The sequence below is a fragment of the Peromyscus leucopus genome, chromosome 3 (genome assembly GCF_004664715.2).
Source record: "Peromyscus leucopus breed LL Stock chromosome 3, UCI_PerLeu_2.1, whole genome shotgun sequence".
NCBI classification, from domain to species: domain Eukaryota; kingdom Metazoa; phylum Chordata; class Mammalia; order Rodentia; family Cricetidae; genus Peromyscus; species Peromyscus leucopus.
Genome location: NC_051065.1, coordinates 88335499 through 88363369, shown reverse-complemented (window position 1 = coordinate 88363369; position 27871 = coordinate 88335499). Strand labels below are relative to the sequence as shown.

The 27871-nt window shown below is 49.1% G+C and overlaps 1 protein-coding gene and 1 pseudogene across 1 annotated transcript in view; both read right to left on the bottom strand.

The window, feature by feature from the left end:
- Positions 1–5044: 5044 nt before the first annotated feature.
- On the bottom strand, positions 5045–6939 carry LOC114685879 (annotated as a pseudogene).
- A 15558-nt stretch (positions 6940–22497) lies between these two features.
- The window catches only part of Polr1a (RNA polymerase I subunit A), a 62826-nt gene continuing 57452 nt past the window's right edge, over positions 22498–27871 (bottom strand). Inside the window, 6 exon segments of the mRNA XM_028860523.2 lie at positions 22498–23299; positions 23561–23725; positions 24226–24343; positions 25494–25694; positions 26703–26981; positions 27518–27628. Of these exon segments, the coding sequence (XP_028716356.1) occupies positions 23199–23299; positions 23561–23725; positions 24226–24343; positions 25494–25694; positions 26703–26981; positions 27518–27628 (975 nt within the window). The 3' untranslated portion in view covers positions 22498–23198.

Below are 27871 nucleotides of genomic sequence, written 5' to 3'. Positions count from 1 at the left end.
TATAAGAAATAGGAACTTCAGGGTTGGGGATGTAGCTCAGTGGTAGAGCGCTTGGCTAGCAAGCACAAGGCCCCGGGTTCGGTCCTCAGCTCCGGAAAATTAAAAAATATATATATATATGAACTTCTTAGACTGTCTTCCCAAAGGAGAATTTTTTTTTTCTTTTCTGTATGGTTTCTGGGATTTTATGAAAACAAGCTATGCTCTGGTCTGGAGACCTGGAGCCGGGAGGCAGCGAGCTCAGCTGCGTCCCTTTGGCTCCGTGTCTGCAGGTTCTACTCTGAGCTTGATCTCATGCCCGGTGTGAGTCCAGAGTCAGCCTGGGAAGCCAGGCCAGTTCCATGGCACCTGTGATTTCGTGATCAGTCCTAGCCTGATGAATGTCCCTTTGTCCCTGAAGGTCCCTTATTCTCTCGCATCGATCTGCTCTGTCCCTGGAGATGACGTGTAGGAGCCACGTCCACTGATCCCCTTCACCTTCTGGGTTCACACCGAGCTCCTCCCACCGTGGGCCTACCAGGAAACAGAAGAGCAGGCCAAGGTCAGGAGCTTCGGCCTGTGGCCGGTGAGGGGACAGCAGACTGTCCTGTTCCCGAAGATTACGCAGCATTGCAGCCATCCCTCCATCGGCTACAGCTGTCTCTGGGTGCCCGCCACCCCTGCCTCCCTCACACTGAAGTGGTCAGAGCTCGCCATGGTCGCTATTTACCTTCTGCTCTAAGGAGATCACGGAGCGTGACAGCTACGTCTTCCTGTCCCATCCCCTGAAGGGTGTGGATGAAAGTTAAGAGCTCTAAAAGTAAGTATGAGACATAAGAAAACCGGAACTGAGAAGGTACCCAGAATTTTGCTAGAAGTGAGAAATAATACATTATTTCTGGGTACAACTACTTTAAAAAAAATTTTTTTTTTTTAATTTTTATGGCTGGCAGTGGTGGCGCACGCCTTTAATCCCAGCACTTGGGAGGCAGAGGCAGGCGGATCTCTGTGAGTTCCAGGCCAGCCTGGGCTACAGAGCTAGTCCAGGACAGCCAAGGCTATACAAACCCTGTCTCAAAAAACCAAAAAAACCACAAAATTTATTCTTATGTAGTGTGTGTATATATATGTACACCACATGTGTGTATAGGTGCCCATGGAGAACAGAAGAGTGTTGGAGTTCCTGGAGCTGGAGTTAAAGGCAGTGGTGAGCTACTTACCTTGGGTACTAGTACTGGAGCTTGGTCTTCCGGAAGAACAGAAAGCACACTTAACTGTTAGGCCATTTCTCTAGTCCTGTACAATTACTTCTTTTACAAGAGATGCTCCATTTTCAAGGGAGAATATGACAATGTGTGAAAATATATTCCCAAATTCTCCCCCTTGGGACAGTGTCTAAAAGACAGGTATCACATGGGCTGTGGACAGAGGATACGGTTTGCTGGTATTTTGTTGTTGCTGTTATTGGGTTTTTGTTTGTTTGGTTTTGGAGACTGGGTCTCACTGTGTACTCCAGGCTGGCCTCAAACTCATGGCTATCCTCCTGCTTCAGCTTTAGTGTTGGGATTACAGGCATGAGCCACCATGCCCAGTCAGAGGATACAATTGAATCCTCCCTGCCCCCCCACCCCCCCCCCCGTCCCCATTCACAGGATTAGCCACCAGAATTCCTGTCTTTTCCTTTCCTTTAATTAATTAATTAATTAATTAATTAATTAATTTTTCTAGTGTGGCTTCTGTGTGTTTCCCTTTTGGTTCTCATGTACTTTAGCCCAGGAGTGTGTCTCTGGCCTCTTGTTCTGTCTGTTCCACAGATCTCTGTCAAATTCATCAAGGCTTGGCCTAAGCCTGAGCAGGTCAGACCCCTTATCAAAGCGTTCCGCGGCTTCCCAACAGGTGACTCAACAGTTCAACCTCTACAGTCAGTTTCCAGCCCAACTTTCCAGAAACTCCCTTTCCTGATGAATCAGATCGTCACTGGACAGACATCGAGTCCCTTCTCACATTATCTCCATCGCCATTCCCACTTCCTAGGTGAGCCGAGCCCCCCCCCCATACTGAGCAGAAGTGGCTCCTGCTGTTGACCCCCCCCACACACACACACACGCACACGGTCAAGGAGGAGGAATTGGTAGAGGAGAGTTGAGTCTCTGTGCTCTCCACAGGGGTGGAACTTGATGATGTCTGGCCAGCTCCATCCCAAGGAGCTGAGGGAGGCCTGTGTTCTAGGCCCTGCAGCCTCCTTGAAGGCCTCTCCGTTATCTACCTTTGCTCTCTGGGATCTGTCGCCTTGTCTCCATAGACAAATCTGGGGCCACAGGTTGTCCCATGGGTCAAGGGGTAAGCCAGAGTCTGAATTCCCTATGAATGCTGAGCAAGCATGAGATAGTGCCCTGTCTTCAGATGGGGAGTTCTGACAAGCTTTGTGGCTCCCTGCTTTCTTTTTTATTTTTATTTTTATTTTTATTTTTTTGGTTTTTCAAGACAGGGTTTCTCTGTGTAGCTTTGCGCCTTTCCTGGAACTCGCTTTGTAGACCAGGCTGGCCTCGAACTCACAGAGATCCGCCTGCCTCTGCCTCCTGAGTGCTGGGATTAAAGGCATGTGCCACCACTGCCCTGTCGGCTCCCTGTTTTCTTTTGCTCATGTAGAAAGCTCGAGAAATCGACTGATTTCAGGGTAACTTCAGTCATCAGTTGTTGTCAACTGTCCTTGTTAGGATCTTTTTGTTGCTGTAAAGAGACACCATGACCACAGCAACTTTTATAAAGGAAAATATCTCCCTGGGGCAGGCTTACAGTTTAGAGGTTCAGTCCATTATCATATGGTGGGATAAGCAGCGTGCAGACAGACATGATGCTGGAGAGGGCTGAGAGTTCTACATCGTGCCCAGACAGTAGGAAATGGTCTGTGACACTGGTGTGGCTTGAGCATGTACATTTGAGATAGGGTCTCAAGTAGCCCATACTGATCTTAATATGCACACGAGGATGACCTTGAACTCCTAATCTTTTTGCCTGCAGTTCCCAAGGCTGAGATTATAGGCGTGTATATTCCTGTTTGCTTCATACGGTGCTGGAGGACGGAGCCCGAGGCTTCATGCGTGCTAGGCCAGTGGTCTACCAAACTGCCGTGTTTTTACTATTCAGTACAACGCTTTCTGCTTTTATAGAAACATAAAGGTTTGGTTATAGAAAGACCAAGGCTTTTAGTATTGTCCTACTATCATTCTTCACCATGGAAATAGCAAATCAGTGTACCTTTGAATTGTATGGTGTTAGAATGTTTGACTTTTAAAAATTGATAACAGAAAATTGAGTTACCTGAACAGGTTTTCTGCAATGGAATAATAGGTTTCTCTGCCAGCGCAGTAAGTCAGATCAAGCCAAATTGAAAAAGTGAAAGAAAAGGTTTATTTGAGCAAAGGAACTCCTGGATGAGTCCTCCAGACCTAGAGACTGGGGCCAGAGAAGTCAGACACTCTAACTAAAGCTTATATACTTATATAACTTATATACCCTGTAGGCGAGGGGTGATGATGTGTCCTCCAGAAGCTGGGCTTGTGCCTAGAATGGTCAAAAGCTGACCGCTTTAGGCAGAGTCTTGGGCTCCTGCCTCAGAGGAGGAGCTGCTGCAGCTGCCAAGAATGCAGAATCGGCCTTTTGGGTGCCCTTTCTTCATCGGAGAATCTCTGAGAGGGCGGGGTTTGGAGAGCGAGCAATGGGGCTTTCTGGATCAAGCAGGAGTGAGCTGGAGGCTCCAGCCATCATTACTGACTTGATCTTGTTGTTGCTTTGAGTGCTGGGGACCAAAACCAGGGCCTTGTGTTTGATAGGCAAGCACACTAAATCCCCAACTTTTGAGAAAAAGTTATTATTAAGTGAATTTTGGCTCAGGATTAAGACAAAATTTTCAATAACTTCTGAAATGGCCCTAAACATACTTTTGCTATTTTGTGGTATTTACAGAAAGAAACAAAATCAAAATCAACACTGACAACTTAAAGCAATCAAAATGTTGGGTCTGGAGAGATGTGCTCAGAGGTTAAGAGCACTTGCTGCTCCTCTAGAGGACTTGAGTTCAGATCCAGCACCCACATCGGGCAGCTTACAGCTGTCTGTGACTTCAGTTCAAGGGGACTGGCACCCCCGACCTCTGTGGACTGCATACACATAGCAGACACACACAGAGACATGTAAATACAAATAAAAATAACGTAAAAATCAAAATATTCATCACCTGAATAAAGTCGAGGATGTTTAATGTCTTAGAGTATCATATATTCACCTAAGATCTAATTCTGTATCTAAAAGTAATCACAACTATCTCAGAATGCAAATTTACCTTTATCTTTAATAAATGATAGGTTACATGTATATAAAATCATTGTTTTTTTTTTTGTGTGTGTGTGTGTGGGGTGTGCATGTGTTTGCATGTATGTGTGAATGTGCTCACCCATGCATGCACATATGGAAACCAGAAGCTGATGTTGGGTATCTTTCTTGATCACTCTTCACCTTACATTTTAAGATAGGGATTCTCCTAGGCTGGAGAGTGCCTCAGGACTGTCTGCTCTCACAGAAGACCTGGGTTTGAGTCCCACCACCCACATGCCCACTCACAACCACCTGTAACTCCAGTTCCAAGGTATCCAGTGCCCTCTTGTGGCTTCCTTGGGCATCAGGCATGTACATGGTGCACATGTGCATGCATACAGGCAAACACATTCATACAAATAAAATAAAATAGAAATGTTAAATTATTTTTTAATTTTTTTTAAAGATAGGAATTCTCCCTGAACTTTCAGCTTGCTGTTACAGGTGGCTGGGGGGATTGACTGGCCAGGAAGCCCCTGGGATCTACCTGTCTCTTCCCCACACACAAGCAGGGCCACAGATTCATGCTGCTACACCTGACTTTTACGTGGGTTCTTGGGATCCAAGCTCAGGTCCTCATAACTGTACCAGCAACAATTTTACCTACTGGGACAGCCCACAGATAATTGTTTTAAAATAAATCTTTTGATTTGTTATCAACAAATGTTTGATTTGCATACCTCTTTTTTCTTTCTTTCTTTTTTTTTTTTTAAACAATTTATTTTCAAAAGCAGGCCAGGTAAACAAAACAGTCACGTAAGTGACTTTTCCTGCTTATAGTTTGTGTTTAAAAAGGTTGACACAAGCAGCAAGTGACCAGATAGGTTTAACAGTGACACATTTATGTTACCACCCAGCAGAGTGCAAACACAAATACTTCTTAATTCAAGGAGACTAAGAACAGATTAGGGAAGTTCCACTCTACACATAAAAACTCTTCACCTACAAGAAAAAGTCGCTCAGACATTTTGGTCATCATCCTGGTCTTTCTTTCCACTTGGAGGTGTGGGCCCACCAGCTGGTTTTGCCATGATGATCTGATCCACTCTAAGTACAGTGACTGCAGCATTAGTGGCCGATTTAATAGCCCAGTATTTTCCCAAGTAAGAATCTAAAATATTGGTTTCCAACATATCCTTTACAGCCGGAACTTCAGCCTCCATATCCAATCCCACATTTGTGTTTCCTTCTTGGTGCACTGCATAAAGTTTAGAGATAACTTCATTGGCTTTCACAGCAGAATTTTCTTCAGCAAACTTCTTAATAGCATACTGTTCAAGTCTAGGACATATCTCTCCATATGATGTGATTTGTTTGGCCAATTCAATTTCTGTTGCTCCACCTCCAGGTACAAGACGTGTATCCCTTGTGAGAACTTTGAAAGTATTAACTCCATCATCTGCTGCCCTTTCTATATCATCCATCAGGTTATCTACAGAGCCTCGTAGAACTGTAGTAGAAATGGCACCGTCTTCTTTTTCATGCTTAAAAACAGCCACCTGTGTGTCTCCACCTTCTGAGAGGCAAACACTGTCACAATTTCCCATTTCTTCAAGAACAGGAGGAGTCAGTCTAGGAAAGCTGTAGCGCCAACTGCTTTACAGAGTCTTCTGAGATCCCACTTTGAGTTCAGCCTCACCAACATGATGTTGTACTTGTTAGCGTAACGGAGAGCCATGTCTGCCACTTTGCCACCGTCACTATGACATCTGCACCAGTGGCGGCCATAGCTTTCACTTGTGCATCCGTCAGATTTTCTTCTCCCTTACCAAAGTTCATCAGGTCTTCAGCAGTCTTTATCAGCACTGTTCCCTTAGTCTCTGTTTTCAGGCCATCAAATGGACAAGAGTACACCGCTATTTTTGCATCTTTGATAGATGTTACATCACCTTTGGTTTCCTTCTTAAAAACCATACCATGCAATACTGAAGATGAATAGATACCATAGCCCAGAATCTTACACGCTCTGATATTATCAACACTGAAATTGCCAGAATCAGGAAAAATAGATACACATGCCTGAGCAATAAGCTTGGCCAGAAATGCTTCATTGCCATACTGCTTACTCATTACAGAGGTTCGAAGCAGAGATGACATTTCATCAACATCTCGAAGGCTCTTTGCAGAACAACATACCAAATCCAGAAGAATCTCATGAGCTTTTTTGCAAGCTATTTCATAGCCTGATATTACCTCTGATACTGACAGACCAGTCCTCAGTTCTTCGGCCAGCTCCAGAAGAGCTCCAGCAAATACCAGAACAAAGTTGGTGCCGTCTCCAACCTCTTGCTCTTGCATGTGAGAGGCCATCACAATCATGTTTGCAGCGGATGTTGTACCTCTAGCTCTCTTAAAATAGTCGCCCCATCATTTGTCACAAACAGCTTCTCCAGGCGATTGATGACCATTTTATTCATTCCATTTGGTCCATATTCTGTACAAGTAGTCTGAGCAAGCTCCTTGCAAGCTTGTATATTTCTATAAACAGCCTCTTCTAATCCTAAAAAATGTTTTTGCTCCACCCTTGAGCATCTGGGCAAAGCCTGGGGCCTTGGGGACGTGAAGCGCCATGGCCAGCCCGCAATCAACCACTCACGCGCTCCGAGGAAGCGAGGTGCACGCACAGCCTGCTGGGAACGCTGTATACCTTTTTTATATACCTGTCTACCTGGGGTCGTATAAGATTTCTCAGGTGTAAGGGATTCATGAATGAGAAGAGCCCTATTCTGAGTGAATTCTTTTTTTTTTTTTTTTTTTTTTTTGGTTTTTTGAGACAGGATTTCTCTATGTAGTTGTGGTGCCTGTCCTGGATCTCGCTCTGTAGACCAGGCTGGCCTTGAACTCACAGATCCGCCTGGCTCGGCCTCCCGAGTGCTGGGATTAAAGGCGTGCGCCACCATCACTTGGTTCTGGGTGAATTCTAAATCCAGTCAAGTTGACAGTCAAGATTAATCATCACAAAAGCCTTTGTTAGGTTGTTTATGCCAGGAATTTTGTTCTAACAATAAAAACCAGCACAGCCCCTTAGGAACCATAGACTTTTGTGGTTTTCATTCTGTCCCTGGCAAAACTAAACATGGTTAAACAATTAGATTTTGAATATTTACACTATAAACCAGAAAGGAAATTTTTTTTAAGTTGGTGTCTTTCTTAGTTAGGTTTTCAGTTGTGATGATGAAATACCATGACCAAAAGCAAGTCAGAAGCTGGGCGGTGGTGGCACACACCTTTAATTCCAGCACTCAGGAGGCAGAGCCAGGCGGATCTTTATGAGTTCGAGACCAGCCTGGTTCGAGAGCCAGGACAGGCACCAAAACTACACAGAGAAACCCTGTCTCAAAAAAACTGAAAAAAAGCAAGTCGGGAAGGAAAGGGTTCATTTGTTTCACTTGCTCCCCCACATGACTGTTCAACACCGAAGGCAGTCGGGGTAGAACTCACACAGGACCGGAACCCAGAGGCAGGAGCTGGTGTAGCGGCCACAGAGGGGTGTTGCTTACTGGTTTGCTCCTCATGGCCTGCTCAGCCTGCTTTCTTAGAGAACCCAGAACCACCAGACCAGTCCAGGGTATCCCCTTCCACAACAGCCTGGGCCCTTCCCTATCAATCATTAATTAAGACAATGCCCTACAGGCTTACCTGCCTACAGCCTGATTTTATAGAGGTATTTGCTTAATTGAGGTTCCCTCCCCCAAATGATGTTAGCATGTGTCAAGTTGACATAAAACTAGCCAGGACAGTTGAATTTCTGCTTTTTAAATTTGTTTTTAAAAAAAATAAAATTTTTTAGGTATGTCTTTGTCTGTCTGTCTCTCTCTCTCTCTGTGTCTGTGTGTGCGTGCGTGCATGCGTGCGTGCGTGCTCACACCATATATGTGTATTTGCCTTTGGGGGACCAAAGATCCCTTGGGGCTGGAGCTACACACAGCTGAGTACCACCAACGGTGGGTTCTAGGAACTGCATTCCGGTCCTCAGGAAGAACAAGTTCTCATTACCCCTGAACCTTCTCTCCAGTTCCAATTTGGAATATTTAAAAGGAGAAAAACTATACTGATCATTGGAAGCCAATGTATTTTTCCTAAGAAGAAATCAAACTGAACAAGTCTCCTTTTCTGTTTCCACAGTCACCCAAGAGTCAGAGATCTTAGGTGAAGTGTGGTGGTCCCCACGAGGCATGTGAGGGGGCCTCTCACAAGAGCTATGACAGTTGTTTGTCTTGGACACAGACGCTGCATTTCTCTTCCTCTCATCCCGAGCAGGGCTGCATTTTCTTGCCCTCTTTGAAGGAAAGTAGATGTTATCATGGGAACTAGTTTGACCAACAGAATGTGAGTGGAAGGACACTCCATAATAAATGAGCCAATGTACCCGTTAGCTCTTGGGTGAACTCACAGAGGCAGCCAAACCAAGTCTGGATAGTGTTACTAGCCATTCCTGAGGGCAGGCTAAGGACCACGGACTCTTAAAAGTCAAAGGTGGCAGTGACTTTGGAGATAAGATAATAAACAAAGAAAGTTCTTAAAGTGGCAAGAGGTAACCTGTCAGGTGAGACTTGGGACCCTAGGGAGCTGCGTTTCCACAGCTCTGAGACCTGGGCTCCACCTGCAGAGCTATCAGAGCCCATGTAGTGATCTGAGGGAGAACATGAGAGCTTTTTGGCTGATGACTGGCTCTGAACTTCTGGGCCTCCCTGTCCCACACATAACTGGGAGCTTGATGGAGGGCAAAGGAGGCAGAGAGAAGTACATTTAGAGAAAAAGTTGCCAATAACTTTCCATGTCTGTGGACATTGAAAGTCTCCTTAGAGAAGGTTGTGGTCATCTTCTCCTTTGAACCTCAGTGATCACTGTGAATTGAACAAAAACAAGAAAAACAGCAGGAGCTTTAGCAGCCAAAGTCTGTGGTACCCGGAACCCTCCGTATGTAGAGATGGCCAGCTGGGGTCAAGGAGGGTCCTGGGAAAGCAGGGTTAACGCTCCAACTGTTTCTTCCCTTGTGAATGTCAATGTGACCAGGACCTTTTGTTACCAAACTCGGGGTCATAATCTGTGAAGCCTAAGTTTGGTTACTGGTCCCAAGGAAGCCAATTACAATGAATAGCAAAAGTCAGGAAAAGATTTATTCAATGTGCCATTTGGGGAAGAGGGACAAAGAGAGCCCCTACTCCAGTCCATATTCAGGGTCCTGAAGTGATATTGAAGTTTAAATAGAGGGCTGGAGTGATGGCTCAAAGGTTAGGAGTACTTCCAGAGGACCTGGGTTCGATTCCCAGCAACCACACGGCAGCTTGTAGCTGTCTAGTGCTCCAGTTCCAGGGAATCTGGCATCCTCAACATACAGGCTGGCAAGACACCAGTACACATAAAATAAAAATAACATTTGAGTAGAGGGTGAGGGATGTGCAGTGTAAGCAGCAGAAGTGAGGCCGTGGTCCTGTTTACCACTGACTCGTCATTGCCTGAGCTTCAGTCTCATCCTACAAGATGGTCTGACAACTCAGGACAACTTAGAACCCGGTGAAATCCTTTCTGGGAACGAGCTCCCCCTGGCTGGGGTCAGGCTGCAGTCTTTTCCTTCTCCCTCCATGAGGTTTCTGGGGCGGTGTCAGTTTTTTGGGTTCATTGTGTTATAGTCTGATAGATGGAGGGAAACAAGCACGTCTTCAAAATGTATTCATTCTGGGTGTGGGTGGTGGCTCATGTCTTTAATCCCAGCATTCAGGACGCAGAGGCAGGGTGATCTCTGTGGGTTTGAGGCAAGTGTGTTCTCATAAGAGTTTACAGGCTAGTCAAGGATACACAGTAGTATTATGTCTCAAAACAAACAAAAACTTCTGTCATATTGAAGAAATTACATCTGGAGCTGTGTAGGGGTTGAGGACCTGTCCCAAACCAGCAGTTCTCATCTGAGGTCATGGCTCTTGTCAACTACTTGATGAAATCCTTGTGGGGTTTAAGTAGACAACCAGTTCAGCCTTGCCTAGTCTGGATCCATGGAAGCTATGAAATTATACATTTACATTCATTGAAGTTTGTGCTATTTTGTTAGGAATCCATAGAACATACCACACTACAGACTTAAGATCTTTTCCTGCGTCCAAGGAGAACTCATTGAATAGTTTAAGGATGGAGGGTCCAGGATTATATTTATACCATACAAAGTCTGCTGTTGGCTGCTTCCAGAAGCATGGGAGTGGATACAGGAAAACTGGTTGGGAAGTTTCTAGAGTAGAAGAGGCAGGAGGAGAGAGGCAGGCAGGGACTCCACCGGGGACAAACAACAGAGAGAAAATTGGTTCCAAACACGCTTGGGAAGGTGATGGTGGAGCCCACGGGTGAAAGTGAAAATAGGGTCAGTGGTGTCTTCCAAGCTTTAGGAAGACAAGTCCTGAGCCAGCCATTTTGGGATAAGGAGAAATTAGCAAACATATACAAGCTTGTTAAGTAAAGCCACACCTATCCCTGTTCTTACAAAAAATGAAGTTTCTAAATCTATGCATGAAGAATTAAGAGTTTTCCTAAAATACTGAAGGCTCTAATAATAATATCCTAGGAATCAGTGTATTTCAACAGTGAGATCAGTTTGTCTGTTGCTATGGCAACAACTACTGGAACGAATAGCAGAGAAAATTTTCATTCATATGAAGTTCAAAGTTGTAATGGACACCAGCATTTGGTATCTACCACTTGAGCTGGTAATTTACTTCATTGTTCTCATGCTCATGTCCATGTCTTATAGTAGAGGATTGGGTCGGTTTTCTTTCCTTTCTTTTCTTTCTTTCTTTTTCTTTTTTTTTTTTTTTTTTTTTTTTTTTTTTTTTTTTTTTTTTTTTTTTTTTTTTTTAGACAGGTTTCTCTGTGTAGCTTTGCACTTTTCTGAACTCACTTGTAGCAGGCTGGCTCGAACTCACAGAATCGCCTCCTCTGCTCCGAGTCTGGATCAAAGCTGCGCACTACTGCCGCTCTTTTTTTTTTTTTTTTTTTTAAGACAGGGTCTCACTATGTTGTTCTGGCTGTCCTGAAACTCACTATGTAGAACAGACTGGCCTGGTTCTCACAGAGATCCGCCTGACTCTGCTTCCCGAGTGCTGGGATTAAAGGCGTGCACCACTATTCCTGGCTAGCTTTTCTTAACTTTAGGGACATGATGTGAGGGATTGTCTTCCCTGTACTGTGTTTGAATGACAACAGAGTATTAACTTCACAGATGCAATGGAATCAAAATGGGCTACCATAGTCACTGTCAGGGCTGTAGTCTGGTGTGGTGGTTTGAACGCCAATATCCCCATAGACTCACATGTTTAAATACTAGGTCTGCAGTCGGCAGAACTGTTTGGGGAGGAGGATAGGTGTGGCCTTGTTGCAGGAGGTGTGTCACTGGGGGTCTTTGAAGTTTCAAGACTCACACCATTCTCAGTGTGGGTCTGTCTGTCTTGTGGTTGTGTCTCAAGGTGTGAGCTCTCAGCTACTGCTCCAGTGCCTCGCCTCCCTGCTTGCTGCCATGCTCCCCGTGATGAAGGTCACAGACTCTTAACTCCCTAACACTGTAAACCCCAAATAACCCTTTTCTTCTAGAATTTGCCATGGTGTGTTATCACAGCAACCGAAAAGTAACTAAGACAGCTGACCCTCTGCCTTCCAGCTCTTCTCAGGAAGATGACTTCCTAGCTGCTTACAGGATATGTGCAAAACAGGAAGGGAAGTGGAGGAAGGCCTTCTTGCCAAAGACTTGCAAAATTATAGGTATACATTTCCCAGGATCTACTTGCACATCATTGGCCAGGGTTCAGCCAATCATGGCTGAGCATATTGCAGCCTGGTTGAAGCTTCTGTGTGTAGGAGAGGTAGAGGTAGGTGTGCACTTAAGCAAGCTGTCTTATGGGACTGGAGAGATGACTTTAGACTTAAGGTACTGGATGCTCTTCTAGAGCACCAGGCCCCAGCACCTACATGGTGGCTTACAACCATCTGTAACTCCAGTGTCAGGATATCCAATGCCTTTTCTGACCTCTGTGGGCTCCTGTATGCATGTAATGTGCATACCTATACTCAGGCACACTCATATACACATAAAATTTAAAAATTATAAAAAAGATGCCTGCCTCCCTTGTGGGATGGTGGACCCAGTTCCTATTCTAGGATCTCATATAGATAACACATGATGGAAGAGATTTGAAAAATATTCAATTTTTATAATGCAATAACCATAGAATAAGGACTCATCAGAGAGAGTCACCAGGGACCTTCTCATAGGATGGATGTTATCAAAGCCTGGGAGCCTAGGGAGCCCCCTGATGGGTGACACTCACCCCACCCGTTTCCCTAGCTCAGGCTCTGGGCATGGCTCGGGAAAATCCTCACCTTCTCCACGACTAAGCTCCCAGAAACAAGAATTCTTGGCTGGGCTATAAAGATATCTAGGAAAATGCTGGGGGAATGAAGAGAGAGGCCATTGTCCTGTGGGTGTGTCTCCTGGGAAGGCCTGTGAGGAGGCTGGAAAATTACCACAGGCTTCTTTTCAGCCTTGGGAAACTCACTGGAGGTCAGGCCCTGGGTGACGTGCTGGGCCCTGAGCAGAGCTTGACTTTGTACCTCTCTCCCGTCAGCCACTGTGTGAACGCTTCTCATGAGCAAGGAGACAGGAGCATGTGTAAGCCAATCGCAGGAAGTCTCTACTCCTTTCTTGGGCCCACGGCCCCAGAGAGCGGCTTCCGGCATTCTTCCCTGTTCTGGCTACCCAACAGCCTACTTCTGGTCTGGTTGCTTTGCTACCCCGCTCCTCCACCCTCAAGACAGGAGGGCAGATGGTCCTGAACTAACCCACATGGCTCTCACTCGGCCCCCTCACTGGGAGAGCTGGTCTTGTATGTCTAGTTAGATGGACTTACCTACCTGTGGCTCCTGACACACAGCTACCCCAGGACAGTCCAACTATGAGGAATGAATGACATAGGGCAAAGCGCCGCCTACAGACCTGTGGTGATGCTTTTTCCTGTTTGGTTTCAGCTTGACATAAACTAGGGTCATTTGGGAAGAGGGAACCTCAATTGAGAAAATGCCTCCATCAGACTGGCCTGAAGGCATGCCTATGGAACATCTTCTTAATTAATAATTGATATGGGAGGGTCCAGCCCACTGTGGGTAGTGCCATCCCTGAGCAGGCGGTCCTGGGAGGTATAAGAAAGCAAGCTGAGTGAGCCTGCAGATCAAGCCAGTTAGTAGTGTCCCTCCATGCTCTGCTTTGGTTCTTGCCTCGAGTTCTTGCTTGACTTTCCTCAATGATGGACTGTTGATTAGAACCAAATAAAAACCCTTTCTTTTCCATGTTGCTTTTGTTCAGAATGTTTTATTACAGCAATAGAAAGCAAATCAGGCAGAACCCGTGCCTGGTGGGGCCAGTCTCCAAGAGAAGGGCAGGACGTTCCAAGGCAAAGCTAGTCTAGTGGACCTTGGACAGCAGGATGCTGTGTAAAGAGTTGGTCTGGCCAACGGGCTAAGAAGTAGAAGCAGGCAGAAGGCCTGGAGCACTGGAGACTGTGGCCCCTGACATCAGCTGGCCATTAATCTTGAATGTGATGTGATGTGCCCATAGTCCACAAACTTCGGTAGAAATGCCCTTCTCCCTCCACCAGCTCTGGTCTCCCTCCTTGCCACCTGCTCACTCTTCAGAGAGCACAGGCGTGTTACTTGCCCCCAGACATTACTGAGCGATTATGTCAGGAGGTGGCTGGGCAAGGACATCAGCACTGAATCTTCTTTGAGATGTGTGCCAACTCTAGGGTGACATTTTCACTTTCTCTAAGTAGATCTAGTTCTCTGTGAAACAGCCAATAGGAAGCAAGCCATGGATTTGATCACATGACACCACAGATGGCCTGCATAACTACTAGAGCCCACACCGGCTTCACTTTGCTGGTAAGCCGAAGGGCGGCAGATTCCTTTGCGTAGCCCAGAGTTTCGGTCTTGATACTTTTCCCCAACTTCCAAGTCTGACTTTCTGTGATCTGGAGCCTAATTTGGGAATCCGTAAGATTCACCTGGGGATTTCTCTAGGTACCACAGATACAACCAAGAAGAGATGCTCCTGGCCCATATTCTGTGGAGGACAGTCCCCTGATGACAGCAGGCTTCTGCCAAACAAAGGGGCTATATACAGGAAGGAGATAAAGAGGCTCTTTCTGGGCCAGCAGCCTGGCTTCAGGTCCTCTGTCTACCACATGCTTGTTGACTGTGTCCTTGAGCAAGCTGTTGTGAGCTGAGGGAAGGAGTCAACCCCCTTACCAGATTGATGCTAGGACTGGTGAACTGGCTATGGATAAAAGACTTAGGTTGGCCCCATGTGTGGCAGCCCACAGGTAAAAGTGGGCAACTATAATGGAGCACAGAATCCATAGAGGAGGGCAGAGCTGACTTCCTTCTGTTCCTTCTAGTCCTTTTCCAGTCTCAATACCAGCACATCTGGATGCCAGTATAAACACAGTCCTCTGACAGTCACCTACAACATTCATTTGCCTTTTAATGTATCTATGTATGCTAGAAAATGCTGCAGCCTCATTAAGTGACCTGTCAGGGGAGCCAAAAGCAGATCTTTTTTTTTTCTCTTCTCTTTTCTTTTTTTTTTTTTTTCCCCTTTTGAGCCAGCATCTCACTGTGCTGCCCAGACCGGTCTAAAACCTCCAGCCTTAGCTCCCCAAATAGCAGGGATTGCAGGTGCCAGCTACTGTATCCAGCTCAGAGCTGACCTTATGGAAGGTTTTGCCAGCCTGAACTTTGTACCAAATTCTTTACCTATTTTATCTCCTTGTGTAATGATTTGGGAGAGAGTTTTTAAGGCAGGTTGTAAAGGCTATTTTTACATACGACAAATAATCCTCTAAAATAGACAAACAGAAACACCAGATAAAAACAAAAAGTAGTGAAGGAGGAGGTGCTGGGAAGTGGCTCAGTTGGTAGAGTGCTTGCCATTCAAGCTTAAGGCCCCCCAGGAACCAGGTAAAGGCCCAGTGTGGTGGTGTGCTCCTATAAACCCAGCCCTGGGGAAGCAGAGACAGGTGAACCTCTGGGGCTCTCTGGCCAGCCAGCTTAGCCTAGTTGGCAAGTTCCAAGCTAGTGAGAGACCCTGTCTCAAAAAGATAAAGTGGCCGGCTGTGGTGGCGCACGCCTTTAATCCCAGCACTTGGGAGGCAGAGGCAGGTGGATCTCTGTGAGTTTGAGGCCAGCCTGGGCTACCAAGTGAGTTCTAGGATAGCCAGAGCTGCTACACAGAGAAACCCTGTCATGAAAACACAAAAGTAAGTAAGTAAGTAAGTAAGTAAGTAAGTAAGTAAATAAATAAATAAATAAATAAATAAATAAATAAATAAATAAAGTTGACAGCACCTGAAGAACGACACTTGAGATTGACCTTTGGTCTACACACACACACACACACACACACACACACACACACACACACACACACACACACGAGATAGATAGATAGATAGATAGATAGATAGATAGATAGATAGATAGATAGACAGATAGACAGACAGACAGACAGACAGATGGAGGTGCAACAAACAGGCAACTTTCAGAAGTGGGAAGTGAGACTCAGGCCTCAGCAGAACTGCAGCCACAGCAAAAAGACCTGAGCAGGATGCCCCCTTGACTGCCCCTCTCCTTAGCCCTCATTACAGAGAGAACCATAGACACCTCCCCACCACCGGGAGAGGCCAATCAGAAATGGACAAATAACTCCAGATGTCCTTCCACTGAGGCTAGAATGTTGCAACTCTCCTAGACCCAAAATAGCCAATCATCTAAGTCCAGATACCCCTAACTATGGCTACCCCTAACTATGGCTTGAGTCAATCTCAGGTCTGTAACTGTGCAGTTTTGGAATTCCCCAAGCCCCCCCACACACACACACCTTGCCTAACCACAATAAAAGCCCTCATCCTGCTCTGCTGCTGCTTCAGATGGACGGAGAGGCCCGAGTTAACTTGAAATAAAGGCTCTTTGTTTTTTGCATCAGATTTGGTCTCTTGGTGGTCTTTTGGGAGTCCAGACTTTGGGCACATTTGGGGGCTCATCCAGGATCCCCAAGCCCACCATGACCACCCTTCACTGAGTCTTAAGGCGCCAACTATCAGGTAACTTTCTGAATCACCTGGGGAAAACTCTGTATTCTGTTTTTTGTTTCTGACTGCTGGAGCTCCTTCTGTGAAGCCTGTTTAAGATCTAGGCAGACATGCTTGAGGATCACAGGCTGGGAGACCAGGGGACACCCTGGGATCCTGTAGGTGGGTCAGGGGACCCTTCTGAGGAGGACTAGATTCCCCAGTTCCTTTGCAGAGACTGAGTGGGTGGCGACTATTAACCCGGCGTCTCACTCTCAGATCTGTACACGGCCGTCTGTGTCGTCTGTTATTGTGTGTGTGTCTTTGGTTGTGTTTGTTGTCTTCTGTGGTTGAAACACACTGAAATAATGGGCCAGCCAGCAGTCCTCCCCTTCCCCACCCCAGCCTCTTCCTTGACCATTTTAAAGATTTCAGGGACTGTGGCCGGCGAGATGCATGGGAAAACCTAAAGGCTGGCTGATTCCAGAACCTCTGTGAACTGGAGTGGCCATCCTTTCAGACTAACTGGCCCATAGAAGGCACTTTTAACCTATCTCTCATTAGCAGGGCTAAGGATTCATCTATGGATGGCCTGGACACCCTGACTAGGTTTCCTACATTAATGTCTGGGAGGACCTGGTTGCAGATGCCCCATCTTGGCTAAAGCCATTACTCACAACCGACTTGGGGGATCTTTAAAAGTGTTCACCTTGGGAGATGCTAAGAACTCCCTCAAGGATCCCAAGCCCTCAGCTCCCCCTTCCCCCCAGTTTCCCTCAAAAGACTAGAGGAAGATCTTCTATCCTTACCCCCACCATGTCTCCTTCCCCCTCATATTGAACTCCAGGCTGGACCCCCTCCCCCAATATCACCAGATGCCCTGAGGGAAGCTGAGCCCATCCCTAGCCCCCCTCATACCCGTGGAAGAATACTCCGAAAGGCTACTGCCTGTGAAACAGACTCCACTGCCCTCTCCCTTGGTGTGATGGGTCCGCCTGGCAATTGAAAGAGTAATTAAACATAAGAAAGAGGAACGAGTAATAGCCTCAGACCCTCAAACCAGGTCCCCAAACCGTTAACCTCAGCAGAAATATTCTTGTCATATTTCTTGTGGCATCAGCAGAATAACCTTGTGACATTGTCTGGGTCTAGCAGAGCATCCTGTGGCTATTCTAGGAAGAAAGGCAGCCCCCATGGAAAGTCCTCATAGCTGCATTCCCCCTCCCCGGTGCTGATCTTTAAACTAGCCAATTATGTATTGCCCCGAATGCTATGCTAATTTTGTGGTTTTTGCTTTTAAAAGATGCCTGCAATTATTGTTCGGGGCTCCTCTCACTGAATTGTGTAGAGGGGGTCCGTTTGTGCAAACGATTAAAATAAAGCCTCTTGTGATTGCATCAACTGGTCTGGAGTCTGGGTTTCTGGGGCACCCACCAGAGAGGATAGTGCCCTGAGTCTGGGGTCTATCAGTGATCAGGGCAATAACGTTTACCAATTTGGTCCTTTGCCACTGGTGACCTATACAACTGGAAAAACCAGACCCCCCCTTCTCTGATAACCCCAAGGGTCTTATTAACCTGTTAGATCCTGTCGTTTTCACTCATCAGCCTACGTGGGACGATTGCCAGCAGCTCCTTTTGATCCTTTTCACTATGGAAGAAAAGGAGGGCATTATTGTTGAGGCTCAGAAGCTGGTTCCAGGCGATGATGGACATCCCACAGCCAACCTGGCCCAGGTTGATGCAGGCTTCACCTTGACCCAACCTCAGTAGAATTTCAAATCTCCAGAAGGTAGGGAACACCTCAAGGTTTACCACCAGGTTCTAGTGAGGGGGGTCTCTGGTCAGCTGCTAAGTGCCCAACTAATATGGCCAAAATTTATAGCATTAGGCAGGAGGTTAATGCATCACCATCAGCCTATCTTGAGAGATTAATGGAGGCTTTTAGGGCATACTCTCCCATGGACCCTGAGGCAGCCAAGCACAGGTCAGCAGTGGTTCTGAGTTTTGTCAGTCAAGCAGCACCAGATATTAGGAAAAAGCTCCAAAAGACAGATGGTTTAGCTGGTAGGTCGATAAATGACTTGGAGGAGGTAGCAAATAAGGTCTATAATAATGGAGAGACTACTGAAGAAAGACAAGCCGGACTGAGGCTTGAAGAACCAGAGTGGCTGCAGACAGAAATCAGGCTCACAACATGGTTCAAATGCTGCTGGCAGCATTGGCTGCAGATCCAGAGGAAAAGTGAAAACAATTCCGTCACCTGGCCTGGAACAAGGTAAGGCGCCCTGAGAGCACAACAAGCAAAAGTTGCAAAAGGACCAATGCACCTGTCACAAGGAGACTGGACACTGGGTCAAGGAATGCCCCAAAAGAGGGACTGCAAGGAGCCCCGCTGCATACTGGTGGTGGAAGCAGGAAGTGACTGAAGGTTATAGGGTTCAGACCCCCTCCCCAAACCTAGAGCAATTCTATGCTTAGAGGGGAGGCCTGTCCAGTTTATGGTTCATACAGGTGCCCAACATTCAGTTCTGACAGCCCTCCTGGGTCCCATTTCAAAGAAAAAATCCTGGATACAGGAGGCTACAGGCATGGACCAATACTCACGGACTACCTGAAGGCAGGTGGACCTAGGGATGGGCTGGGTATCCCATTCTTTTCTGGTCATGCCTCATTATCCATACCCCTTTTAGGGGAGAGATCTACTCACAAAGATGGGAGCCCAGATATCTTTTGACAAGGACGGGGTGACTGTGACTGACTTGGGGTGGGGCTGGGGGCAATACAGGTGTTTTTGTTTGTTTGTTTGTTTTGTTTTTTCGAGACAGGGTTTCTCTGTGTAGCTTTGTGCCTTTCCTGGAACTCACTTGGTAGCCCAGGCTGGCCTCAAACTCAGAGATCCACCTGGCTCTGCCTCCCGAGTGCTGGGATTAAAGGCGTGCGCCACCACCGCCCGGTGCAATACAGGTCTTAACCATATGGCTTAACCATTGATGAATATAGACTCTTAAGAGTCACCGCCACCCCAAGGAGTGGGTCCATGGCTGACTGAATTTCCAGAGACCTTTGTTGAAACAGGGGGACCAAGATTCGCTAAAAACCGGGCCTCTATCCTGGTAGAGCTTAAACCAGGGGCCACCCCAGCACGGGTCCAACAGTACCCCGTGTTTTTGTTGTGAAGATTACACTGTGAACTACAGCAGCATTCAAACTTGTACCCACTAATGCCAGTAGCATTTCTACAGTTGAGACAAAAGTCCCAGGTGTGCCTGGGAGGGGGGGGTGTAAATGTGCCCCTAGCTGAGGACCACTTGTATAAGTAAACACCTGTCGTTGTGTATGACTCATCAACACTTCACCACCATTTTACACCTAAGAGAAAGGAAGTGTGGAAAGTCCAAGAAACTGAGTGCTGTCTGCGAGTGAGAGCAGCTGGCTGAAGGGAGAACCTGGCCTCAGCCTACCGTCTTGCTCAGACACAGCCTCACTGCATCACTGCTTCCTTGAAGTCTGACTGGCTGCATGGACTACAATGTCAGCCTCACGTTTCTGTGTGAAAACCTTGGGGAGGGGCGGAGAAGATGGTACAGTCATTAAAGTCACAGCAAGCACGTGGAGCTGAGTTTGAATACCAAGTACCTATGTAAAAGTAGCCAACTGATGAATTCTGGGTTTAGTGAGAGACCCTGTCTCAGAAATGAGATGGGAAAGAACTGAGCATTGACACTCTGCATTGATCTCTGCCTCCACACACATGTGCACATGCACCAACACACATATAAAATACATACATCACACTCACCCACCACCCAAACAAACAAAGGATCCTGAGTAAGGGTGTTCACTGTGGTCCACCGAGGCCGTGGTGTCTGAGACGCTCATGTGTACACCACGGCCCCAAACTGGCTAAGCTCCTGTGACAAGAGCACAAGGACAGAAGAACAGAGCACCAGGCAGGGCCCGCAGGCTTTCCTCACACACCAGCCCAAACTTGCTGGAGAGACAGAGGCACAGATGGCTGCACCAGGATGGAGGGGAGGGGTGGGGGAGTGGGAACTGGCGGGGCAGCAATGACAGAACTCACAATTTTTCCAGGTTTCCTCTCTTCTGGCCTGAGCACCCAGGTGACTCTCCTTTGCTCTCCATAAAGCCAGCAGTTTGGTCCTACCTAGGGGAGTGTACGGCGCATGCTCACATGATGCCTTTTGGGGACCTTAAACTTTGCCCAGTGATGAGGCAGAATTCCCCGGTGAAGTGTGTTTGGCACACTATATTACTGGTTCCATGGGAGCAGGGAGGGCCTACATGGTTCACACAGGTGGAGGTCATGGTGGGGTGGATGCAGGATGGGAGAATGGGCACTGGGTACGATCTTCGGGTACAGGCAAACAATAGCAGGTGCCACTGAGCACACGACCACCCTGTTGACACACCTGCTTCTGTATAGCCACCGCAGAGCCTTCAGTGACACTTGACCTGCATCCAGCCTCCTTAGCATTTACAGGACAGAGGCCCTTGAACTGGAGGGATGGCTCTCCTTGGCCGTTTTGGGTCTACGTTTTTAACTGGCTGAGTTGGGCTGGCCCAGGCCCTTGCAGGGGTACTCTTCCACACAGCCGCACCTCCAGCTCTTGTTTGTTTGACAGGATCTCACTATGTAGGCCAAGGTGGTCTTGACTTCACACATAGACCAGGAGGACTTTGAACTTGAGATCCTCCTGCCTCAGCTTCCCAAGTGCTGGAATTAGAGGTGTGTGTCATCAGGCCAAACGTGAATGATTTGATGGAAATTTCTCATGGAACTGCTTTAGAGGAAGTACTGGCTGGTTCGAGGCCCCTCCTTTTGGTGTCCTCCTGGCAGGGACTCTGAAAGGTGAACCTGCAGTTTCCCTACTGTGCTGACTCGGAAGCTCCCTGCTGAGAGAAGAGCACCTATCTTCTGCCCTGCTTTACGCGTGTTAGGTCACTGCTGCTTCCTTTGGCCCCTTTAAATTCCTTGCAGATGTGTGGAACCGGGAGACATTAGCTGTTTAGAGCTCGCTGTAGGACCTAGCGGTAGCGACTCCCTTCCGAGAAGTCCCTCCCTCTCACACGTCTGAGAAGTTAGCTTGAAGTTACAGTGCTGGGGTTATCTAAGCCCGTGGCTCCTGCTGTCTGCTCTCTTCTGGAGCTCCTTCCACATCCAGGTTACACCCAAGGCCATTCTATCCTACTTGGGGTGTGGTTCAATAATCAGCCTCCTAAAATATTCCCCGGGTGTTGGGGACAGAGTTTAGAGGTGGAGCCTGGCCTGAGCAGCCCCGGGCAGTCTTCACCACTGAAGGGGGATACGACTCCACTCCCGAGCAGAGGACAGAAAAGAGAACACTTGGTGTTTCCTTTATCTAGAGCCTGCTCGCCTCCCTCTCACTGGGTCATCTCACAGGATGACTTGTTTGTTTTGGTGTTCATCTGTCAGAATCCTTGGAGGTTGGTCTCCCCGGCAGGTTATGGCAACAGTCTTGGGAGTATTCTCAGGACTGCAAATGTTTTTTTTCTGAAGAAAAAGTTTTGAGTTTTCAAGAGTCACAGTAGGCTCAAGCTAAATGTGATGAAGAAGATGGATTGTGTGGGTGGGTAGAGGCCACACCTCAGGCTCCAGTACAGGTCCAGGTCAGGCCTAAGCGTGGTCAGTCGCCAGCCACGCTTTTACACCTGTCACGAGGTGCTGGCTTTCTCGGGTGTGCACAGGAGGCACAGGCTGGGGCCCACCATGAGCCTGGAGGAGGCCGCGGAGTCTCCCTTGGCAAGCCTACCTTTCGCCCGGCTCACCCTTGAGGCCACTGCAGCCCTCTCACTGTATAGGGTTGACACAAATTCTTCCCTCAGGCTTCTGGCCATGGGGTCATGGGTGGGAGTCAGGGGTGAAGACTGGGGACCAGGGGTGAGATCTGCCCCTACATTGCCAAATAAAAGCAGGAAGAAGCACCTGAACTCTGCCAAGAAAATCCCAATTATCAGATGTAGAAACCACAAACGAAGGGAACAGATTAAAAACGCAAGTCTTGATTCTCTCCCAACAGCCAGTCCTGGCCCCATTTATTACTCAACCCACGTTGGAACAACAGTAGACAAAAATAGAAACGGCCGTGGCCAAACAAAGTCTCTGCCCTTCGGTCCTCGTCAGGGCACCCCACTGCAAGCCTCAAAGAGCCCACAGTGCAGGCCTGTGGGTGACTGTGGCTGGACATCAAGCTGGGAGCAGAGGCAGGAAGGTCAGGCTACTTGCCGAGTGGCCCCAGTGCACAGGGCTTTCTGTGAGGTAGAGAGCTGCTGGGGTCCCAGAGACATGTTCCTGGCTGCGGGGCGTCTGCTCCAGCGCATGCGCAAACCGCAATGGCAGCAGGGCCGCCAGGGCCTTGTGTCACTCCATCTGTGGCCCAGGGAAGCAGCCCTGGGTGGAGACTCTTTGAGGACTCTCCTCCAGGGGCTGCAGCAGGGAGGGGCAGCTATGGGGAAGCAGGTTTCATGCCCTTTCTGGCTTCAGGAGCCCCCAGGAATGCGTCCTTAGCCACCAGCTATGGAAAGTTAGCAGCAGTGGCACCCGGGACTGCCAACAGCAAACGTGGCTCCCAGAGGAATTCCCGTGTGGGGTCCTGGGCGTCTGTCAGGGAAGCTGGCCCAGCCCGGGCCACTGCTTTGCTCTGTCACTCTCAGCTGCCAGCTGTGCCCACCCCAGGTGCTCCAGGCTAGGCAGACAGTGCTGCTATCTCAGGGGCTGCTTGAGCTCAAACAGGCCTGTCCCACCTTTGACGACTTTCCCCACCACGAGACAGGCCGAAGGTGACTTCAGTTCATCATGGGATCCTGTGAAAGGCAGGAGAGCTTGTGTCAGGGCTGAGGGCTCCATGCTGAGGTTGTGTGGTGGGTTCCTCAGAGGCCCTGGACACTCACACTGTGGCACAGAACCCAAGTTTGGAAGAGGAGACACTCCCTCCTCATCCATCAGAATGCAGACTTTTACCATCTGCTGCCTTTCCACTGCTGATTCCAGATTATCTCCGCATGCAGACACGCTGTGGCACAAGCCGTTTGCCCAGGGAAGGCCAAGTCACTGCCCACACTCACCCATCATGGTGGCCTGTTTGAGAAACTGGAAGCTGGTTTCAAATGTCATCTGCTGCAAAGGGGAGGAACTTGACTGGATCCCAAAGCGATTGAGTGGCTTATAAACACCTTCAAAACACATATAGTCGGCGACCAGGGAGAGATGGCGAGGATCAACTGCAATGCCTGTCATGGGGGCAGACACCAGGCAGGGGTAAGCCTTCAAAAGTGACCAGAGAAACAGCGGGAAGTGCTGACAGAAGGCAGGCGATAACCACAGCTGAGGTCCCTTCTCAGCTCCTAGACCTCCCCACCCAGCTCTGACACCCCACAGCTGGCCCAGGCACTGCCCGGATTTCTTCATCTCATGACATGTCCACCCAGCAGCACAGGAAACGCATCTGTCTAACTGTGCTGTTTCTACCTGGGAGCTAGACCTCGAAGGGCCAAGCCATCAACCGTGATCTTCACAGGGGCACCAGCAACTGGGACCCTCTGGGAAGCGCCAGGAGTCAAAGCCGCCACCCTCCACACTCCCTCACGGGGACTCTCAAACAACTATAGCCCCTGTACACTTTACACCCACGCTTCTGCTCCCGCCAACAGGCAGGGCTCACTCGGTTCTCTAGCCACGGCCACCGGGTACCCCACCTAGGCCACCAGGCATGCTGTCAAGCCCCGCTTACCGTACACAGCAAACACATCCTTAATCTCCTTCTCAATAACCCGCAGTGCAGCCTCGATGCCGTAAGTGTTGGCCATGGCGTGGATGTCGTTGGAGTAGAGGCGGCGCAGGTCCAGCACCTGGCAAGGGAGGACAGGCTGCCGGTAAGTGCTCCGTTGCCAGCTCTCGTGTGCGCATGTCCCCTACCGGTCTGGCCTGCCCTGTGCCCAGTGGCCGGGTACAGCGGGTGTCAGGTGTGGGGGCAGCAGGGATGAGGGAAAGGGAAGCTGCCGGCCGAACTGCCGCTGCACAGCAGTCAGGGCCTCGTCCGCCCCGCTGTTGTGACCAGTGTGGAGAGACAATGCAGGACACAGGACGCACTGCAGATGCAGCGAGACACACTTTCTTCTCGTTCATTCTTCTTTTAACAAAGATCTGTTACTGGGATGGACGCTTGGGAGATGAGGAGAGGTCCCTCAGCAGAGCCCCTCCAACATCTCTCCAGGGTGCCCAGGGCAGGAGCAGGCTGGACCCCACAGGTTACCGGCCTCACCCGAGGCTCTCAGTGGCTCTGCCCAGGACTAGCCACATTCCACAGGGGACCAAGCCACAGGCTGGCTGGCTGAGCACCTGAAACAAGGCTAAGTGAACGTAAGCCACACCCTGCACACTCAGGAGGTGAGACCGTCTCCTGCGCACCCCTGGGCGAGCTCTAGGGCAGCACAGGTGTTGGCAGAAGCACAAGATGCACAGGATCCTGGGCCGCGGTGTGATGCGGGCTCGGGGACCAGGGGCCAGAGCAGCCCGAGAGCTCCTCTTAGGCCCTGGGGCTGAAGCACCTCAGAGAAAGGACTGGGGAGTGGGTGGGTGGGAGCCCAGGGCCTCCTTCAGCTCCACACAGGAGCTCTGGGCTGGGCTGCAGCTACCGTTACCCATCAAGGGAGCGGCCCACAGGCCAGCAATGCAGCTCAGTGTTTCTTATACTTTACTCTGAGAGAACTTCACGTCCAGAGAAAACAGAGCAACACAAAGAGGCTTCTCAATGAGTCTGAGAAATCCTGGCCCAATGTTGAGCAGGTTCTACACTGCAATCCGAACAGGCACTGGGAGTCCCTGGGTCATGGATGAGGGCGCACACTGGATTTGGGGACCACAGCATAGCATCTATGCCTTAGCCGGGTCCAGTCAGTTGACTGGGAGGCTCAACTCCCAATGCCTGGTTCCCAAAAGAACATGAGGTCAGGGCCAAGATTTGTCGTCACGCAGCAACCAGCCGGCAGGCATACATACCTCAGAGTACTTGAACAGCTCGGGGAGGTTGATTCCCTCTGTGTTCAGTATAAGTTCCTTCTCATTCCTACTGTTGGTAGTCTCATTCAGGAGGCACCGAGTGATGCCCTTGGTGGTATAGACAATGGCATTGTGGGCCAAGGCCACAACCAAGGAGCTCATGTCAAAATTAATCCTCATCAGTGGGAGCTTCAGCGTCACCTACAGGAGAAAGCGAGCTGGGCCAGGGAAGACACTGCCCCTGCCCCCTGGCTCCGTGAACAGGGCAGGAGCCTGCAGACCCCACCTCAAGAGCCTTCCAAGCCCACTCAGAAGTCTCCTGGCTAGGGAGAGGGTCCCACTGCAGAAGCTGGCAGGAACACTGAATACTGCGTGGTGTAACTGACGCCAATTCAGGGTGGAAACAGTCAACAGACATCGGTGAGGACACTGAGAATCAAGCCCGCTCCACAGCCTGTCCTTTCAATGGCCACGATGCAGGGCCTGTGGCTTTGGGTTTGGGGTCCCACCCGCGAGTTCTGTTACATGAGCTACCACTTGGGAACCATGGAGTTTGACTAAAGAGAAGACAAGGAGTATGTCTACGCTGATATCAAAGCATCAAACTACCCAGACCTCACAGGAATCATGAAATCCTCAGGAGTGAGCCAGGGGACCTTTAAGGCAGGCAGAACTGGTGGGTTACTGTCTCCTGGCAGGAAGGAAGCTGCCATACCTGTCATGTATGATGTACAGGGACATGTTTATACTCAGCGGTTAAATGGCATGACTCACTCAGAAGTCTACACCTACTAGGCCTGTAGCTGAGACTCGCATGCACACTGATTCTGAGCTCTAGGGGTTGGAAAGTGGGGTGGGGAAGGCTGTGCTTTAGAGCGGTGTCTTCAGTCACCCAGAGACTCTTCTAGGGGCGCTGGAGAAATGGCTCGGTCGTTAACTAGGCTGGTTGCACCCCCAAAGGACCCGGCTTTAATTCCCAGCACCCACATGGGGGCTCACAACCATCTGTAACTCCATGTCCAGGGGATCTGATGCTCTCTTCTGGCCCCCCAGGGCATTGCACATGTGTGCAGCCATCCTCGAAGGCAAACACCCATACACGTAAATGTTAAAAAGGAGAGAGGTTCTTCAGGAGACAGTCATGCAGGAAGAGCAGCAGCTGGTGGGCTCATGCTGGACACGAGCCCCGGCCCAGCTGTACGGACTGACCTGGCACCAGAGGCTCTCCTCCGTGTCGTACTGGTAGTCCTCAATGAACGAGTGGGTCTCCCGCACAGCCTGGATGCGGCCTTCTACGGCCTCTGCTCCCTGAGGCCTGGAGTGCCGGCGGTGGGCAGGGTTCTGGGACGACTCCTCCTCCAGGCCTGAACCCTCTTCCTCGCCAGTCTCATGAGCCCGGTGGGCAGCTTCACCGTTGACAGGCCCTTCCTCTTGTGCATCCTCATCCTCCCCTTCCTCCTCCCCTTCCTCCTCACTCTCATAGTCAACCTGGGAGGGAGTGAAATGCAGGCAGGCAGTGAGGAACAAGCACTGTACCCCTGCTGGTCCACACTGGTAGCGTCTCTGCTCTGGCTGCTCACCTCCCTCCATTTACCTTCCTCAGCCTTTGCTGAGATGGCCACCCCTCGGTCCTGATGTGCCCCCTCAGAGGCGGCTTGCTTGCCACACAGCTTCCCCGGCTCACCCACTGACTCAGCTTTCTCCCTGTGATTCCCCGGCCTCTCTAATCTTCTCCTTGTCCTTAGAGAGATCGTGGCACTAGGGGTAGGTTTGGGGAAAGTGAGGGAGATCATGGTCCCACTGTACAAACAGGAGAAACGCTGACATCTTGTCAGACTCCTCTGGGTCCTTCAGGCTGACTCATAGCCAGGTTAGCCAGATTCCAAGGAGGGTCCTGTCTGCTCAGTCAGGAGGTATGTGGGACAGACAGTTTACATGAGACTTCTGATGGGATCCAAGGATGACAGAGAGGGAGAATTCCTTAGGTGTGAGCACAGCCCCTGCACTAAGGCAGCACCCCTCACCTCTTCCTCTTGCTTCTCCCTGCGTTTGGTGTCAGAAGCATCTGCATCCCCCTCCTCAGCTTCAGCATCCACAATGTTCCCCTCCTCTTCTTCATCCCCCTCTTCCTCTCTCTGTGGTTAGAGATCAAGGAGAAAAAGTGGTTAGTTCTAACAACATCCAGCAGTCAGCGAACCCATCTGTCCACCCATGACTCTTTTACGTAATCATCTCCTCACCTTTCGAAGCGTCCATCTACCTACCTTTCCACCAGTCATCCTCTACCCACCCACTACCTAACCCAGCCCACCTGCCCAGTGTCGACTCATGTGCAAACCTCGGGTCTGCAGACCTTTCCCTTTGGCTTTCCCTTTTAC